Source organism: Lacerta agilis, chromosome 4 (assembly GCF_009819535.1).
Source record: "Lacerta agilis isolate rLacAgi1 chromosome 4, rLacAgi1.pri, whole genome shotgun sequence".
Classification (NCBI taxonomy): Eukaryota; Metazoa; Chordata; class Lepidosauria; order Squamata; family Lacertidae; genus Lacerta; species Lacerta agilis.
In genome coordinates, this window is record NC_046315.1 from 80,294,675 (window position 1) to 80,315,500 (window position 20,826).

Genomic DNA, 20,826 nt, shown 5'->3' on the forward strand with positions numbered 1-20,826 from the left:
ACAGCACTGAGTAACAGAACTGAAACAATGCAAATGTGCTTTCAACATGGACCTAAAATCACTGATGTAGGAAGTCATTTTCTGGCACTTTTAAAAATCAAACAAGGTAAGTAGTTTCAGGTCACCCTTTAAGAAAAAGGCAAAACCTTCATGGAGGGAGAAATTTCCTCACGTGCCTCCTTTCCATTCCATCTCTTCCCTACACTTACAAGAGACCTATGGAAAGGGGTGGTGAGTAGGGCAACACAAAGCAGAGAGGGTGTGTGTAGCTGAGTGAGTATGTGTCTGTGTGTGCAAGAGAGAGAAAAGGCCAGAATCAAAGGGATCTCTCCCTCTAATTTAGAATTTATACATATTTCTGAACCAGCTTTTTCATACAGATAGTTCTTACTACACAATGAAGCTGAAATTCAGTAGCCCAACTACATTATATAATGCGTCTTGTCTGTGCAATTTCCAGCAAAGATTATTTGTGGCACTCTTAACAGGCTATACTGTGTTCTTTTGTGATATTGGAGGGGGCCTACCCTGTTCCCACTGACTGCACTGAGAGCAGGATCAAAACCTGGTGTTGTTTATTGGATTCCCCCCGCCCCCATGCACACACACCTGGAAATATGCTGCTGTGCTCACTTATATCTAGTGGTGGATTTGCTTGTCTTAAAGTTTGTCTTGCATTTAAGTATTCTAGCAGCCTAAGTTAAAATAAACAAGCACCAGACCCCAAAATCCTCCAGTCTTCAGTGTTCCGTGGCAGCATTAGGGGTATTCTGTCCCAAGCCAGATTTCGCAAGCATTTCCAGTCCAACCTTCCCAGCACTCACAGTTTCCACAGCTACATATACCATTTCCTGGAACAAAACAACACAGGCTATAATTATCCATAATTGAAATGTACTTCATTAAACATGTGTTGCTCTGCAAACGTCGCAAAGCATCAAACAGCTTTATTTCCCCCTGTACATATTTTCTCTTGCTGGACAGAACTCGCTTTGCAATTTGATTAAGTCGTCACCAAAAAAAAGCCTGCTAAACAGTTTGCCATCAAGAAGACACTGAAGGTTACAATTAAACCATCAGAGTTTGCAGCCAGCTGCCTCTGCGCTGCTTAGCTCTAGTCTTTGTGCTGCAGTTCAAGGTACAAAAGAAAATGGGCATCTTCATCTTTTGATCCTCTAGAGATGCTTTAGCTATGCTTTATCCAAATCCAGATCCCTTTCCTTGCATGCTTCTTTCAAAGCAACCAAGTGTGTATAATACTAGGGCATTGGCAGAATTCAGGACTCAAAAGTCAGGTTTGGGATGGAGTGCTTGCCCCCAAACTCATGCCTGCCATTCACAACCCTAACATGCTCCTGAACATTGTCTCATTCCTCTGCACCACTGAACAACCTGTGAACTATGCTTTATCTGCCATCTTACAGAAACTTTTGTGTCCAATTTGCTACCAACTACCTAGGGTGGCCATGTGTCCAACTGAGGGCTTATGTTGTGCCACCTCTTTTTTCCCCTTCTTCTTCTTTTTTGCTGCCTGTGGCAGCCATTTTGTGCTGGTGCCTGCAGTGCTTTTATCAACACCTCATTTTTCCTTTACCAAAGAATCAACTGGTCCTACTTGACATTTGAAGACATCCTCTTATTTAATAGAGGTCAGTCCAGCAAAGAACCATAAGAAAGGGGAGCAGACCTATTAGCACCTGGAGCAGGTCATCTGGTTGCAGAGTTCCCTGCTACATGTGTTTAAAAAAATAATACCTGGAAGTCTTTGGCACCACAAGGGCATCTCAAAATGCCACAAGAGCCTCCATGAAGAGGTTGCATATGTCAAGCTAAATCAGGGATGGGGAACCTGTGGACTTGCAGATGTTGTTGAGTCACAGATCCTATCACCCCTAATTACTGGCTGGGGCTGATAGGAATTGGAGTCCAATCACGTTTCCATATCCCTGGGTTAGATTGTCAAAAGCAAGTAAGTCTTTGTTTAGCTGTTTGTTCCCTAAGTTCGCCTGCTGTTTCAAGGTCAAAACCTGTTGCAGCAACAGAGCGTTTGTCCTCCAAAGTACGTATGTTCCTGGCAAGAAAAGAGAGGTCTAATGTCACTAGACATCCCCCTCCTACCTTGTCTCTTGATAGCTACTGTTGCCTATTTGGCATTCGCTGTCTGCGCTTCTTGGGCGGAAGACAGATGGGCAGACCTTTAATTGCCAGCCATCATGTCAGGAGAAAAGTTGTCAGGCTCCTTGACATCCTCATGGAAAGCGTCCAGACGTCAGGCCAGACTGCAAGATGCATGGCTGTTGGCTAAAATGTGCTGTTCTGCCACTGTCCAGTAAACACACACGTGCTTCCCTGGTGTTCTAGAATCATGGAATTGCAAAGCTGGGAGGGACCCTGAGGGTCATCGAGCCCCAACCCCTGCAGTGCAGGAAACTCAACTAAAGAAGTACATTTCATATTGCGTTATGTGTTCTCCAATAACTGGGCAGGTCATTCAGAGAAATTAAAGGGTGTTCCCCCTCCCCCCCCCCCGCTGCCTTCTCCCTAGATGAAAAATGTAGCTTTCTTTCAAAGCACTAAACTAAGGTTAATCCCAATATAGCAGTTTCAGTGCAATATCACATCTTCAGCAGCAGTGCAGAAGCTCTGCTATCCATCAGGATAAGTCAGCTGCAGCTATTAAAAGGAGCATTATGGGAAATGTGCCCTCCAGCACTGGAAAGGGCCCACATAGAGCCTTCAACAAACTTTTGTACAGATTTGCTTCTCACTGTCACCACGGATTGCTCCCCCCCCCCAAAGTCATATTTTATTAAGTGACAAAATACTGTGTTTTGAGAGCATGGGAACCAGGATGTAGCTGTAGTGTGTGTGGCCTGTCTCTTTAAGAGGTGTGCCTGTCACCAAACAAACTTCCCTCCCTTGGGGAGTGTGCATATAAGTGCACATATTGCTGAAAATAATGCAGGGGAGATGTTAGGGGAAATAGCTTGCGAAAATGTGTATGTTAGGCAAAATGGCACACAAAAGATATGTAATATTAGGGCAAATGTACACTAAATTGCCAACCAGTTTTCATGATATAGATATCCATATATATCATGAACTGATGCTGAAATGCGGCAAACTGAACTTAAGATTCAAAAACAAAGCGAAACACAGAAAAAAACAAAATTGGCAGATTTCTCATATAATCTTAAGAGTTGGAAGGGACCCTGAGGATCATCTAATCCAACTGCCTGCAATGCAGGAATATGCAGATGTCCCATATGGGAATCGAACCTGTAACCTTGGCGTTATCAGTGCCATGCTCTAACCAGCTGTCTTATTGACCTTCCCAAACCAGGAGGGAGGTTTCCTCCTCTTCATTTGGAAGAGCTTTGTAGGCAACCCTACTGGGTTGCTTCGTCTCTCAGCTTATAGCACAGTGTGGTCAAAAGTGCATATGTTGGTGGGAGGCTGTTGGGTGGACAGTTGCACCATTTTGGGTGGCAGAGGCTGGCAGACCAGATAAACTCTTTCAGTCTCTGCTATCCTACGTGCTTAAAAGAGAGGAGTTGGCAGGGCGATTGTGCCACACCTGTGCAAACAAGGCCATCGTGTTTGTCACAGTCTCTGTCGTCGCATTCGCAGAATTCCCCTGTGGTATACCATTCCTGGGGCGAACAGATGCACTTTCCACAGTGACAAGAACCTGAAAGCACAAACACACACACAAAAAAAATCATTACTAGCACTTACAGAACAGTGGAGCTTTACCCGGCAGGCCTGAAACATCTTAGGTGCACAATCAGTGTCTATTAATAAGCAATTGTCTACAAGGAGATAATCAAGATAAAAGCCCATTGAAGAGAAGAATGCTATAGAGGTGTGCTTTGACTTGAAGAGTTTTCTATAAGGCCCTGTAGTGATTTCTCTCCGTACCGCCCCTCCCCCACCTCCTTTCATTTTGTTTTAATCAGGAGTTACTCTGAAGAGGGAGATGCTTTTGCTTTCTGCCAGAGCTCTAAAATCAAGGCTGCCGTTTCCCAGTGGGACGAAGCAGTGTGTGATTTATTAATTAATTAATTTGGCTAAGGTAACAAGGCAAGAAGGGACAGGAGAGATATTCCTTGAGGGCACTGAAGCCACTAAATTCAATCAGGGATTTTTTTTTAAACAACAACAACAACAACAACAATGAAGTAATAAGAATAAGCCACACAGCCGTTTATTATCTGCTGGCTGTGGGGGAAGCAGAGCATGCCACAAACACGACCTGCTTTCCTTTCTAAGCAAAAGGTTTTTGTTTCACCAGCCCACGGGTCATATTGGGTGCCCCACTCAAACAGCGGGGAACAGGAGAACTCGAGCACTTGTGTCCATGAGGGGTGTCTAACTAACCCCATGACGTATAAAACTGAGGCACGATCCCACTACAAAGAGAAACACTTTCAAGACCTACTGATTTCAGTGGGGGAAATGAATCAGTTCTCTCTTTCTTTGAAATCAATGGGAGTTGTGGGGGAGTTTAATTTTTGGCTAGATTGTGTGTGCTGGCTTAAGTAGGTGCAGTTGCAACCCTCTTTTTGCCTTGCACGTCTTCCCTGTTTCATAAGGTGATGGTTACTGGATTATTATTATTTATCCAGAAGATCCTTCCTTGCATCCAGGGGTTGGCTCTTAGAATCATAAAGCTGGAAGGGATCCTGAGGGTCATTTAGTCCAACCCCCTGCAATGTAGGAATCTCAGGGGCTACTGGCACTTTCTGCCTCTGATGAGTTTAGGCTCGTCCAAACTGGGCTGGTGCCCCTGTTCCGCCACCAACTTCACTGGCATACTGAGTTGTGTTTTTGTGTGTGGACAGTGTGTCTTTTCAACCACAATGCTCCACCACCAGGAACCACAGCTGGAGGTGCCAGCAACGCTAATGTGAAGAATCAGCTGTTGAAATAAATTCTTCAGAAATAAATCTTTCAGGCAGAAACCTGGAAACGCAGCCAGAAATTAAGCTGGGCCTGTAGCTGCCAGATGTTTTAAGATTTCATTTTATTTTCTTTAAGAAAAGTGTTTTGCACAAAATGCAAAGCTCCATTAACAGCTTGATCTTCAGACATGTTCACCAGCGTATAATTGCTCGATATGGTACCATAACAACCGCCCTAGAACAAATGCAATAAAATGGCCTTAGAGGCTAATCATTTCTTAGAATAAGGTGCATGTCCTCTTCTGTGCTAAGAGCAAGCCAGTGAAGGATTAGTTGGGTTAAGAATAGCAGCCGAGCATCAGGCTTCCATACTCTGAAAAAAAGGCATAATATTGTTTCCCCAGGCAGCTCAACCATCAAACTTCCTTTGTTTAATTGCAGTGCATACAAGGTGCAGGATACGGCAGCTAAAGTGGCTTTTTACACAGCTCCTATCATCCTTGATTGTTGGCCATCCTGGTTGGGGCTGATGAGAGATGAACCCCATAACCTCTGTAGTGTGTTTACTACCCCATATTCCATGATGCCTATTGCCTATTGAGAAGGAAGACAAGAAGCCAAAGCGAATGACAGGCAAACCCACCAAATTCTATTCTGTTCCCCTTTCTCTTTCACGCCAAGTTCTACAAACAAGTAGTTAAGTATACCTGTATATATTCTGCAATGACAAATAGTTTGCAATTAAACCCAGAGAGGAAAAATAATTTAATGTATACCTAAAACTGCCTAATGGGACGCGGGTGGCACTGTGGGTTAAACCACGGAGCCTAGGGCTTGCTGACCAGAAGGTCGGCGGTTCAAATCTCTGTGACAGGGTGAGCTCCCGTTGCTCGGTCTCAGCTCCTGCCCACCTAGCAGTCCGAAAGCACGTCAAAAGTGCAAGTAGATAAATAGGTACCGCTCCAGCGGGAAGGTAAACGGCGTTTCCGTGCGCTGTTCTGGTTCACCAGAAGTGGCTTAGTCATGCTGGCCACATGACCCGGAAGCTGTACACTGGTTCCCTCGGCCAGTAATGCAAGATGAGTGCCGCAACCCCAGAGTCGGACACGATTGGACCTAATGGTCAGGGGTCCCTTTACCTTTTAAAACTGCCCCCCCCCCACAAAAACCATTCCACTGCTGTAGTGGAATATGAAAACAATGAAGAACTTGTGCAGTTTTTCCTCATTCAGCCTAAGAGGGTAATTTCCTTACTTTCTATTTTCAGTTGCTCAGCTGAATACACAGTAGCTAAGCAGAACTTGGATTTAAAGTGGATGGCTCAGTCTTGGCTTTGTGGAAATTTAATTTACAATTACTGTTCCACTTTGCCAGAAGAACCTGTCACACTTCTGAACACCAGGGATGGGGGACCTATGGATCTTCAGGTGCTGTGGGACTCCAACCTCCATCATTTTCCTGCCAGTATGGTCAATGGCCAGGGGTGATGAGGGCTGGGGTCCAAAAACATCCAAAGAGCCAAAGGTTTCTGCATTCCTGGCTTCAGACAACAGCAGGCATACCCTGCAGTGCAGCAATCTCTCTCTCAGCTATGTTCTACATTGACCAATGCTCAGAACCATTATTCCTGTGAGAACCATGCCCCCCTCCCCCACCCCCCGCCTTGTGTTGATGGTAGCAGCCATATGGGTCCTCTGTTCACCATGGCTAGAAGCAAGGAACTCAAACAGGAAGCCACTGTGCAAGGTGGTGAGCTGTTTTTGAAGTTTTCAACATAGCACGATGGGGTCCAGCTGCTCACAGTGGTGGCAAACATCCCACGGGACTAGTGCCAGCCCTTTATATGAGCCTCTCAGTAGCAATCTGCATCCTAGCCCATGCGCAGAACCTGAATTTTTGCCTATTGCAGAAAACCAGAGTAGTGGGACACAGACATCCTGCCCACAGTGACAAAGGCATGCGATGACTTGATCGTGAACTTGAAAGTGTCCCACAATGGCACACGGGAAATTAAGAAAGAGTTGTCATGGGCAAGCCACCAGGGAAGTGCACCGAGCATTTGAAAAGGCCATTTTCAGTATTAGAAAAGCGAGATACTAAATACATGTAGATGGATTCTGAGAGACAGGGGAGGTTTTTTTTATAAAAAAAATAAAATCTTCTACACAATTTTAGAAGATTATTTAACTCTCTTTCCAACCCAGAGGGCTTCAATCACCACTGAGCCAGTCTTAAAATGTCTGCATTTGGTACAAATTCCATAGGTTCGAAGAAGCAGCCATAATACAGTTTGCAACCGAAAACGAATGGCAATCTAACAAGATATAAAACCTCTGAAATGAAGGAACCCCCTCAAACTTTGATGTTTATGAATGGAATCGGCAGTCCAAACGAAAAGAGAAAGAATCTCTTCCCACTCCAGACAAGTTTAGCGAACGTGCACACACACACCTGCTGGCAGCACTTGGAACATCATGCCAAGATATAATCCCTTATACACAATGGCCTCATATAGAAACGTACACCCACAACTATACCTGCAAATGGGACCACACGCTGTTGGTAAACAATGCCTGAAAGGAAAGCTTCTAAATACAAAACGGATAACCTCATGACAAGAGTTCTCTGTATTGTGAAATCATTTTGAAAAGCTGTCAAACAGCGAGCGGGCTATAAAAGTTGAGTGCTACAATTTATAACCTGCAGGCTGTGCTTTTTTAATCTCCCAGAGCATGTCCATACACCGTGGCACTCTGCTTCCCCGCACTTACCCTTCCCTGAGCACAATATGCCGTCCGCCGATTCGCAGAAACTTCTGCTCTCGCTTTCCGTCATGTTGCACTTCCTTGGGTGCTGACACAACTTCCCAAACCATCCATCCTTGCAAATGCATCGGCCGCAGGAACACATGCCGTGACCTAGGAGGAGAGATGGCAAGGCAGGGAGAAGTTTGTATTTTAAGTTTATTATGAGGGACGGGTCCTAGTGTACAGGACATTTTGCTGCCCAGGGTGAGCAAAATTGAAACTCCCTCCCGCAGCTGACCAGTCAGGTACTTGGATTGTACTTCAGCACTGGCAATGAGGCACCACCGTCCCCCACACCTGAGGGTGGCAGGCTACGTTATGGGGCACAGGGCAGGTCACAAGGGATTCATAGCTTCCAACAAAGGGGGAATGGCTGAGGGAAGCTCAAAAAGAATGGCTGTGGAAACAGTATTTCTTTGGGAATGTATTTCACAAAGAATAGATGGTATTAGGGGAAGGAGGTGGCAATTGGCAGTTGGCAGTTGCTTGGCTATGTTAGTTCCATCTTGACTGCGAAGGTGAGAAGACTTCATGCGGACGCTGTCTGGAGGAGTTTGCAAATGATACTTGTTCAAATGTTGCCAGCCTGACAAGTGAAAGGATTTATTTTCAACTATTTGTGAAATATAAATATATCAAAAAAAATCACAGATAGCTAACAGAAACTGCCGCCGCTGCCTCCCTCACACACACCCAACAATTGCTTTCTGGGGTAGCCACCTCACTCTGCCTGATGGCAGTAACAGCACCAGCATGGGGTTAGAACAGGCTGCGATAGATTCTTGTTTGCCTTGTCAACAAAAGAGAAGCTTCACCTGCTAAATCTTTATGACCAAAGCCTGGTTGTGGCACAGGGAAATGAGCCATGCGATTAAGTTTTGTGGCAAGCATGGCCCTGAGTCCAAACAACATCCCTGCTTGTCAGACAATGCCATGCCAATGGCACACAGTGCAACGGCCGGAGTTTCCATCCCCAAGGCAGGGCTTAAGCCAGATTTTTTTTAAAAAAAGTGTTGGAATGCTGTGCGAAAAGCTCACTTTGCCACACTGGATTTGGGAAAGGCCTTCTGTACTTTTCGGAGCTCTCAGGCAGGGCAAAATTCAGCATGTGCAATCTCATCAATCGCTGTGACTTTGTGACTGAAGAAGACGCACCTGTTGGACATCTGCCTACACCAGACCTCTTATGCTGGGCATGCCCCAGGGAACTGGATTGGCCTGCTACTCCCTCACATGTGCACACACTCTATCCCCAAGTATTTGGAAATGCACTGTTCTGTACTTTGAGCACTGCTGTGCACAAAGAAGAGGGCTTGCTGAGTGCAATGTGAATCAGTCCTTCAGCCCTTTGTGAACAGCAGGAAAGGGACTTTGCTAATTTCCATGTTTATATGTCTAGAAGTCTTTGAGCTGTTCTTATTTGTGTACACAGCAGCCTAAAGAACAACTTGTGGAGTCGAGTCACGCTACCCTTTCCTGTCCACTTATTGATTGTTCTTCATACAAAGTTAAGCACTCAATAACTATGGCATGCTGTGTACTTTACGGTGGGCAAACTGGATCTCCTTCTACACTCACCTTCGCAAATATGCATCTGCATACATAAACAGGAACCTGTTTGCAAATGTGTATATAAGCCTACATGAATATTTAATGTGGGCTCTGGTTTATAATTGGTTGCAGTCTCCAATATGTAACTTGCTCCCGGGGTGACCATGACAATCAATCCATAAATCAGAGCCCCACACACAATCTGATCCACCATAGCTGTATCCATATCTATATTTCATGGACCAATATTGTACAGATAGGAAAGATGAGGGAGTGGACACAACCCTTAGTCAGCAAAAGCGTCTAATTTAGCAATGTTAACAGGGTTCAATGTGGAAGAGAGGTACTACAGCAAAAATGGCCTCGGCCCAGTATACCTGAAGGAGCGTCTCCACCCCCATTGTTCAGCCTGGACACTGAGGTCCAGCTGCGAGGGCCTTCTGGCGGTTCCCTCACTGTGAGAAGTGAAGCTACAGAGAACCAGGCAGAGGGCCTTCTTGGTAGTGGCACCCGCCCTGTGGAATGCCCTCCCACCAGATGTCAAGGAAATAAACAACTATCTGACTTTCAGAAGACATCTGAAGGCAGCCCTGTTTAGGGAGGTTTTTAATGTTTGATGCTTTATTGTGCTTTTAATTCTGCTGGGAGCCATCCAGAGTGGCAGAGGAAATCCAGCCAGATGGGTGGGGTATGTATAAACAAACAAACAAACAAAATTCTTCTTCTTCTTCTTCCAACCTATTTCACCAGAAGGTATCATTTACTGAGCAAAGTGCATGCAAACTCCTTCCCCTCTTATGATTCCTACCCTTAAGCTTCACTGTTTCGCCCTCTCTCCATGACTATGCCAACCCTAATCAAAGCCCTATTTAGTGATAATTGTTTCACTACCCTTAAACCTATGAAATATGATTCGAATTTTGTCTCATTGATTTGTGAGCTGGCTACACACAGTTTTTACACTCTCGGCTTCAGTTATCCACAAGTATAGAATGGGGGATAACAGAACCACCCTCACTGGGTTCTTGTGAGCATCGCGATAAAAATAATTGTCAAATGCATTAAGCACTGAGAGTGAAATTTAAATGATGAATAACATTATTTAGTAGTTCTATTTTATTTTTCATCATGGCAAACTCCCCGCCCAGAACATTTTTATTCTTTGGGATTTGGATGTTGCACAGATTTCCTTTTGAAACCGCTCACATTTGAAAGCGTTATAATATTCTAAACATGTTCAATACTCCAAGGAGAAGGATGACCTATGCACTGAAGTCTGCAATCCTAAGCACATTTACTTGGAAATGAGTTCCATTGTAATCAATGGCATTATTTTAAGGGAATGGAACAGACTACTTAGGGCATCTCCCCTTTTGACTTCTCTGAGCAGAAGGCTAAAGCATTGGGCCACAGGTCTTGCTGAGAAAGCTCGTTCTTTTCTTCTTCAGATGACAGACAGCTGCATTTTCAAGGAGCTATAATAAACATGTAAGATCACGGCTGCTTACTCCCTCATCTATCACATTCTTCTCCTTATACCTACCTGGGCCTAGAGTCAGAAAAGAAAGCTATTCATCAATCTCTGCTAGTCGGAGAGGGCAGGTGACCATTCTTATTCAGATCACCCGCATTGCCATTCACTTTTCCCTCTCTCATTTCAGTAGGCATCTAATCTCGATACAAAACCCCTGCCTTTCTCCAAGGTCCCTTCAGCTGTAACACTTTCTGCTTTCTCAGGGCGGCCTAAGGCTTCTGTCCTTTGCAGCAAAAATGAGACTGAAGTTGGTCCCCAGTGTAGTGATGCAGAGTGGCATGCACACACACACACTGAATAAGAAAATGAAGTTTCTCTGCCCTGTGCCTTAAAATAAGCTGTGCAATACCTTATCTTATGCATCTCCATGGGAACCAGGAGACAACTTCAGCCTTGCACAGCAGAAACTTCCTTGGCAAGCAGCACAACTTTCTATGCAAATGGCTTTTCCAAGGCAGGCATTTTAACAAAGCTAATCTGGCAGGTGGTAAACTGGTGGTAAATATTTTCCAAGAGTAACATGAACCTAGTGTACACCAGTGAAAAGGATAATGGCATTTGACACCTACCTTCATTTCTGTGCCTATTTCCATCTGCAAAAATCCATATTGCAGATCTGAAACACTGCCCTGATTTAGAGTTAGGTAATACAGTGGTACCTCCAGTTGTGGACGGGATCCGTTCCAGAGCTCCAGTCGGATCCTGAGGTTTCCGCAACCGAAGGGACAGCTTCTGCGCATGCGGCGGCAGACTGCTTCTGTGCATGCGACGAAACACTCCTGGGTTTGCCACTTTCGCAACCCGAAGTTTACGTTACCTGAGGGTAACATAAGCCGAGGTGCTACTGTATATGCATTTCTGTTTTAATGATAACACTACCAATAGCAAATTTAGGTTGTGCGAGTTGATTTGGAACTCTTAAACACAAACTTGCTTTGCCAAAAAGAGAGAGACTTTTTTGTAGCGAGGAAAGTGACAGAGAAATGCTGTGGAATGTGTGGGGTTATGCTTGCTGTGATGGTGCAATGTTGTCTAACTTCCCTGCAAACAAACCAGGATGAATGTTCAAATGAACAGGTCAACTGAAGCAACCTTATTCAGCCTACGGTTCCTTGAGTCACTCCTCCTCATTTTCTGCCACATGTCAATTTAAGAAACCACCAGGATCCTTTAAAACCAATTATATGGCAATTCTGGACTGTGGTGGGTTGCTCTTTGATCTGCTCCAGAGCAGTATATTTGTTCCCAGTATTCTCCTTACATACAGCAGACTTGCAGGAAATCGTTTCATCAGTAGTCTGATCTGATGAAGAGGATGAAGAGTGTGCATTATGCTGGGCATCTTGCTTTAATTTAACAACATACCACTGCAGACGACGCCATCTATGTCTTCACATTGCCGATCGTCACACTCGCAGATTTTGCCATATATTTTGGACTCTCCTGGAGGGAAACAAGTGCACTGGCCACATTCACATTTCCCTGTAAGAATAAGCACTCCATCAGTCGCATGCAACAATCAGAGTTGCATTGGGTTATTAAGGAAGTGGCAAATAAATATAAAGATCATATTGAAATACAAATGCAATATATTCATAAGGAGAAATTCTAGAAAGACTGCTGCATCAAGGCTCCTACCTCTGTTAGGAATAAAGGGAGCTACCTTGAAAAGGTCTGGCTGTCTGCCCATTTGGCCAATATCATCCACTGGCAGTGGTCTCCAGGGTTTTCCCTATTATGAGCTACCTGGATTAGAAGATGCCTAGGATTAGACACAGAACCTCCCACTTCCAAAGCAGGTGCTCAACCACTGAGGTATGGGCCTTCCATGTTAGGAAGGTGTCATGGTACCCACATCTCATGGCTTCTTTCTATACCACTGGAGGACATCTGGAAGCCTGGGGCCTTGTGGGCTCAGTCCACACTGTCATTTCTTCATAAAACTGTAGTCAATAGTGAAGAAGAAAGTACTTCTTCATGCAGAACATATTTAAACTATGGAATTCACTCCCACAGGAGGCAAAAGCAGATTTGACAAATGCATGGTGTATAAGGCAATCAATGGCCACTAGCATCAATGACTATGGACGGGAGAGAGACTTTGAGCTATCCATCAATCAGGCAATGGCTTTTTCCACCTGCCTTGCCCCAGCCCTAGGAGCCTTTCCCTTGAGAACAGCAGAAGCAGCTGGGGGAAAAACAGAGGAGTTCAGGGATATAGACATAGATAGAGATAGAGATATAGACAGTGTGTCCTTGTTTATCAATTTGATCCTTTTACATGGTTTTGTATGTTTTGTGATATTTCATGCATTGCAATTTGCCATTATCCTTTACTGAGTTTAGCAATTCTTCATTGTAACTGATAAGTGCAAACTGTTTCATTATTATTTGCTGATATCTAAATTTATTGTTTACTATTATATTCAAATGGATTATTGAATATATATTTTTGTTTGACATGAGTTGTTTATTTCAAGGCTATTTTTTTGTATTGGATCACACTGTTATTAGGTGTGTGAGCTTTGCTGACTATTTTGTTGTTTCTTCAGCTTGTCAACCGCCTTGTTTATAGTAATATAGAAAGGCGGTATACAAATTAAAAGTGAAATGAAATGAAATGGTCTATGTTCACTGTCAGAAGCAGGGTGCCCTCCAGTTGCTAGGAGTTGCAGCTGGGGAGAGTGCTATTGCACAAAGGTCATCTTTGCCAGCTTCCCACAGGCATCAGTGAGAACAGAGTGCTGGGCTAAATGGTCCTTTGGCTTTTCTTATGTTCTTCATGGAAGTCAAGGTAGGGTTACATAGCGTTCCCAGATTGTCTCCCAAACAGGCAGTGTCTGGACTCAGACCTGCGAAATTAGCTTCAGCAAGGTGCCCTTAGATCACAGAATTGGCTGTGCCACTTTAGACTTAAGGCAGGGGAATCAGTATGCATCCTGAACACAAGTTGCTTGGAATTGCAAGTAGGGACAGTGCTGTCATGTTCGTGCCCTGCTTGTGGGCTTCCCAGAAGAAGCATCTGGTTGGCCACTGTGAGAACAGGATACCAGACTCGATGGGCCTCTGGTCTGATCCAGCAGGGTGCTTCTTATGTTTATCATCTACCAGTTCTGTTTCTCCACACTGCTTCACCGGTGCACCCCAACTTCCTGCAATGCAGGAATCCCAACTAAAGCATCTATGGTAGATGGCCACCCAACCTCTGCTTATAAGCCTCCAAGGAAGGAGAGGAGAGGAGAGGAAGGAGAGCAGATGATGCAGTTTAGACAGTACTGCAACAGGGAGAAAAGCATCCCACAGAAAGGTGCCAGAAATTCTTCCAAAGAGCTTACAAGTCAACCAGCCAATACATTCCCATCTTCTATGGATGACATCAACTGTAGAATGTATATTCTACCATGCACCTATTCCAACATTGCATCTAACACAAGTTAGTCTGGACGATTCCAAAAGATTCAGAAAAGAAGCAATAAATAAAAACCATTGATAAATTACAGGTCCATATATTCACACTAGTCTCTTCTCCCTCACATATTGTGTCAGAAACCAGTGCTTCCCTCACAATACCTTCCACAACCCCCCCCCCCAGTGTGTCTTGTGATCACCACTTTGAGAGTTGGACTTATGTGCAACACAATGCAGTGGCTAAAATTATTATTAATAATAATTCCTAGTTTATAAATCTCAGCGAATACCAAAGATTTGAAGCCAATTGTTTCTTTTTTCTTCTGAAGTGTGTAGTATATTTTACCATTCCCTGTAACGTGTCGCCATCACCCACCTCCTCCCCCATCCTCCATCCCCTCAAAAGCAGCCAATTTGCTTGACAGACGGGCAGAAAAAAGCTTAGTCGCGTAGCACAGGACTAAATTCCAGGTCGCTCTATTAAAGAGGCTGGCCTACTGGGCCTAAGAAAAGAGCCCAGCAACAACAAAACAGGAGAGCCCATTTTCAGGACGCAGAGGGAGATAATTTCAGCAGCTGTCCTATTTTATTGAATATGTCTGCTGTGGATATAACAGCAGGCCCACAAGGCCTGGCCCTTTCCTCTTGCTTTGCCTTGTGATAACCATACTTTCAACGCTAACTTGATCATTTGAGTAATTAGAGGAAATCACAGGGAAAAAAATGAAAAAGGGATCAACACTTTCACCAACGCGTTTTTCCCTTCCCCGGAATAATAGGTTTACCATAGCAACCCGGATGCAGAGGGGGAAAGCGAACACCAGAAATATCCCCAGCTCTTTTTAAAAAGTACAGCACATACAGAAACAATAAAACGTTTGAGGGTGATAGCTGGACTTTTGAAAAGTAAAAGGAAGTGCAGATTAAAGGTGAGTAAACTCCTCTCAGCTCAGTTTGGAACTGACTCAGTATTTACAGCGTTTTATTGAGTCAGACCATCAGTTCATCAGTAATGTCTATACTGACTGGCAGTGGGTTTGCAGGCTATCAATCAAGAGTCTCTCCAACTCCTGTCGGTAGATTGTGTAGCACAGGGTTTCCCAAACTTGGGTATCCAGCTGTTTTTTGGACTACAATTCCCATCATCCCTGACCACTGGCACTGCTAGCTAGGGATGATGGGAGTTGTAGTCCAACAACAGCTGGAGACCCAAGTTTGGGAAACACTGGATCTATTTATGCGGTTGCCACCTATTGGCAAAAAGGCAACGGTGTTATTTAGAAAAGTTGAAATTAAGCATGTTTGGAGGTCTGTGCCTCACATGCTTGTATGTTGTTCAGAAAAGGATGAATATCCTAGGCAATCTGCAGACTTGCCATAGATATCAAAGTGAGAAAAAGTCCATTAGGTTAAGGGGCAGAATCCACACACCCCAAGCACGAGAAATGGATTCCACACTGGAAATTTCCTCCGACAAACCCAGGGCCCTGGTACCATTTTTTAAAGAAGGGCGACTAAAACAAAACAGCAATGAAGGTCTACAAGTATCACACTTTTTCTTCTCTAAGCTTTTCGTTGCATTTTGTATATGATATGATATGACCAGGGATGGAGAACCTTTTCCAACCCCGAAGGCTCTCTCTAGCAGTGATCCCCCAATCGGATGTGGTTACAGCTAGCGAAAGTTTCATTTTTCACAGAATATAATGCACACAATACATTTGTATTATATATTTGTCATTCTGAAGTATGTTGATTCTGGATCCAAAATATGCTAGACAAATACAAAGGCTCAAAATACTAATCTCTCTAAGAGTTTTATTTCTGCAAGAGAAAGAAAACCTTACACTCTTTAGATAGGCCAAAGTTATTATTTCCACCCACAGATGTTCAAGTTGCTTAAGGACACATTGTAAGGACATTGGCATTTTGGCCCATTTATTGTATGCACCACATGATGCTATTATGTTGCCATTCACTATTGTCCAGGTTAAAAAAAAAATGAGGAAAGCTGCTGAAATGACTGGTGCAAAGAATTACACTGAATATAACGCTTACCCACAATGCTGGGACCATTAATTACATGTATTTGAACCAATTTCCAGATGCCTACAGAGGATAATAAAAGCTTCTTTGTAAACTGCGAGTTTTGATTTAAATACCGTGTGCTAGAAGTTGAACTACAGTATATAATTTATTGGAATTTCTGCCCCTTTCTACAGCCTGCAAAATGCCAAAGAAAAAGTGAATAATAATAAGTGTTCCTACAGAAACACCATAATTTCCTTTACATTCCTATAATGGGCAGATTTTCCCTACTCTTTTCATTCCGAGTTCATACTTTCTCAGCTGCAACAAGGGACGAAGGGGAAATTTCAGTTTTAAATAAAGCATTTGGGGTCAAATTACAACACTGGTCTATTGATCTATACAACAGATCCAATGCCTGTTGCCACAGTAACAGAGTGCTTTGCAATTTTGAATGTATCCTTGTATTACCCCAATTTTACAGATTGGGAACTAAGACAAAGGCTACCCATTGTTCTAGAGAATATTGTCTCCGTATTTGGGTCTTCAGTGCAGTTTATGTGGGCATGTATTCAATTTCCATTACAAGGCTGTATGGCAATATCAAATACCGGTAAATGGTTACACGAAATGAACACACATCTAAATGTTCAGAGGGCGCCATTTTCTAGATCGGAGCATTGTGGTGTTTTGCCTTGCATTAATACCTGTAACCAATTTCGGCTTTTAAAGGTTGTCGAGGTGATTCGTTATCTGCTTTGCACCCAAATAATTAGAGAATCAACCATAGTGCTGGTACACCTGAGCACAGTGGTGGCGGTGGCTGTGGAAGAGGTGGCCAAGGCGCCAGGATGCAGCACTTCACATTTTACCTCTGGCAGCAAAACCTCCCGGGGCAGCCCTGCTCCCCAGCAAGTGTACACAAAACTGAAATCTAAAAAGTTGTGATGTGCCAAAAAAATGATTTCCTAGACATTGGACTGTTTGTGAATAATCAGATACTGTTTTCAAACAAGTTAAGTTCATCCCTTTCTCCATCCCTTCCAAAAACAAGTATCAAACCTGGGGTATGTGAAACGCTATGACAAAGAAGGGATCATCTGACTATGTGCAGAGTGCATCTTTATCATCATCGTGAAATTCTACAGCTTCTCCCCACAGAGCTAAGAGTAAGAGCAGGCCTTTGAGTGACTACGATAAATGCTTCAACTTTGGGGTCAAATTCAACATGGTGAGAAATGTGCAATGGTGCTTTTGTCATTGGAACTTTTGAAAAGTCTCTTAATTAGCAGCTGTTGGGTGCCTTAAGCCGGATTGCAACCATAGTGTGGAAGATATAAAAGGTCTAACTCCCACCTCCCCTTGTGATATTTTCCAGGTGAACATCCTACCCCCTCCCTACCACCTCCTATTTGCTCCAGGAAGCAAATGACAACAGTCAAGTGAAAGAAACTCTTTGCTGGCTCAAGCACTGCCAACGGAGAGAGGGTGCTGGGAGCAGTAAACTCTTGCAAAGCAAACAAAATCAAAAATCAAAAAATCCTTCCAGTAGCACCTTAGAGACCAACTAAGTTTGTTCTTGGTATGAGCTTTTGTGTGCATACACACTTCTTCAGATACACTGAAACAGAAGTCACCAGACCCTTATGTATATAGTGAGAGAGTGAGGAGGGGTATTACTCAGAAGGGTGGTGGTAATGGGTGATTGGCTGATGGGTGTGGAAAACCTGTTGATGACTGTTAACGACTGCAATTAGCCTTAAAGGAAAAAGCAAGGGGTGAGTCATTGACAGTCGTTAATTGCAGTCGTTAACAGTCATCAACAGGTTTTCCACACCCATGAGCCAATCACCCATTCCCACCACCCTTCTGAGAAATACCCCTCCTCACTCTCTCACTATATATAAGGGTCTGGTGATTTCTGTTTCAGTGTATCTGAAGAAGTGTGCATGCACATGAAAGATCATACCAAGAACAAACTTAGTTGGTCTCTAAGGTGCTACTAGAAGGAATTTTTTATTTTATTTTTTATTTCGTTTTGACTATGGCAGACCAACACGGCTACCTACCTGTATCTTGCAAAGCAGTGCAAGCCAGTGGGATTGAATTGTAGAGAGGATGCAAAAGGGTGATTACATTGTGCCTAACCAAGCTGAAATAGACAAAGATTTGCATTCCCCCCCCCAAGCCGTCGACTTAAATAATATTAGTTCCAACCAATAAATTCTGAACAAATTAATCAGTTTAAATATTTCTAAATATACCTACTGGAGCCTTTGTAATTGGCCTCCAATGATATTCCTATAACTGTACTATGTTTTTACTAATTGTTTCCCCCTGTATACATACAGTGCTACCATATGTGGATAAGGATGTTGCAATGACATCTACGATATTAATCGGAAGAAAACTGACACACATCCTAGCATTATTCATACGTTTATCTGAACTACTTGCATCCTAGAGGGACTTGTAAAGACTAATATATGATCAACTAGGAAGTGGGTGGTCCTGCCTTGTACCCCAGAGCTAGATGCCTTCCCCGCCCCCTCTTGCTCCTTTTCTAATTCACACCACGTGGACTTGGCAGCCTAGTTTACAATCTTATCCTCATGTCATTGCGCTCGGCAGGAGTAAAATTTGCTTCCATGGAGACAAGTCCCCAAATCATTTATGAGCATTTATTCTGACGTATTCCCACTGTGTGAGAGTGGGAGTTCAGCCTGTATAAGTCACTGGAAGGAAGAAATCATGAAACAAAATGGGGGGGTAGATGAGGGAGAAATAAAATAACAGCTTACTACGCAGAATAGTTCTAGTTACAGGTAGAAGGGGTAGGGGAAGTCAAAGTATTCTTAAGAGCTACATGGAAGTCACCTCCCACCATCTAGAAGAAGACTCTGTCTAAATGATAAGGAAAACATTCAGATCTTTATTGCTCAGAATGTGCTGGTAAAGTGTTGGTAAAAGTGGAGGTACATCAACACACTATACCCTAGAAGTAGACAACACATGTAAACAGAGTTTGTTCAACTCATGGCTCTGAAAGACAAACGCAGGCCAAATGGGGACTTCTCTTGAGATTCCTGTTGTGCCAACAGCTTTGGAGTGGTAGTTTTTAAGTACCGTACTCTTATAAATACAACAGATAACATGTGTTGGACCTTTTACACGGGGCCATGTGAGTCTCTTCCCAAAAGAAAATTGCCACCAAATACAACATGAATTTGGAACTTACTAGTAAAAGATGAGTGAATTCGATCTACTACAATGCAGTCTGTCCTTGAAAATTGTTCAGAAAGATTAGCTAGTTCAGAACATGATGGCTTATAGCTAACTGGATCATGCTGGCTTGATTGTATCATGGAATCATAGATTTCATATCTATACTAAAATAGCTTCATTGGGGCCCAGAGTGTTTCTGCTTTCGACGTTTAAAGCCCCCAAGAGGCTGGAGCTTCAGTACGTTTCCCACATAAACCTGGCCAGGATTTACATTTGGAGCCACTTCTTGGCGAAGAGAAGGTTACTTGGGTGGCGACTGAGGAGAAGGCCTTTTCACAAGTGATGTTTTGTTTTATGCCTTCCCCAAGTAGTCTCAGTGGGCACCAACACTTCTATTGTCTGGGCAGGCAACAGGTTAAGAGTAGAGCCAAGTCAAAAATGTGATGGTGGGAGAGATCCTTCTGATAACCACCAACTCCTCCCACATGGAACTACACTGAGGCCACAATCCAAACCTTTACACCAGGTGGGGGTGGGTGAAGGTTGGATTGAGCAGAGGTGGCCCTGTGTTACAAAGATGCCTGCAAACATGTCACGAAGGATGGCAACAGCAACCCCACCATGTGGGAATTCCTTACAGACAACTGCAGTGCCTGGAGACAGGCAGTTAGGTTGTGCATCCATAGCAGTGACCAGAGGAGGAATGACCACTGAGAGGAGTGCAGAGAGAAGAAAGGCCATGGCACATCTGCAGCAGCACAACTGGACGCCTTCATTTGCCCCTGCTACTACAAAACCTGTCTCTCCCCTGTTGGTCTCCAAAGCCACAGCAGAGCCTGTAACTCTCCAATGATTTGACTTCAGTCCACAAAGGCACAGTCCTACATTGTCTCCTGAGATGGACAGATGCCAACAACAGAAACCCCAAAGTGTTCCAGGGGCAGGGAGGAGCTAAGTCAGCCTGGGATATACTATTTAGCTTTCATGCTTATATCCCACCCTTCCTCCCACCGGAGCCCAGGATGGCTAACAACAAGCATGAAATACAAACACTATACAACAGTAATCAAAACAACAAGATATGTACAGTAAAGGTAAAGGTTAAGGGACCCCCGACCATTAGGTCCAGTCGTGTCCAACTCTGGGGTTGCGGCGCTCATCTCACATTACTGGCCGAGGGAGCCAGCTTACAGCTTCTGGGTCATGTGGCCAGCATGACAAAGCCACTTCTGGCGAACCAGAGCAGCACACGGAAATGCCGTTTACCTTCCCGCCGGAGCGGTACCTATTTATCTACTTGCACTTTTGACATGCTTTCGAACTGCTAGGTGGGCAGGAGCTGGGACCGAGCAATGGGAGCTGACCTCGT

At 43.9% G+C, this 20,826-nt stretch overlaps 1 protein-coding gene across 1 annotated transcript in view; it reads right to left on the reverse strand.

Moving 5' to 3' along the window:
* ITGBL1 (integrin subunit beta like 1) overlaps positions 1-20,826 on the reverse strand; it is a 114,277-nt gene continuing 93,451 nt past the window's right edge. The window contains exons 8-11 of the mRNA XM_033147796.1: positions 12,162-12,278; positions 7,676-7,822; positions 3,578-3,691; positions 1-851 (exon numbers count right to left, since the gene is read on the reverse strand). Of these exons, the coding sequence (XP_033003687.1) occupies positions 760-851; positions 3,578-3,691; positions 7,676-7,822; positions 12,162-12,278 (470 nt within the window). The 3' untranslated portion in view covers positions 1-759. The remainder of the gene's footprint in view (positions 852-3,577; positions 3,692-7,675; positions 7,823-12,161; positions 12,279-20,826) is intronic.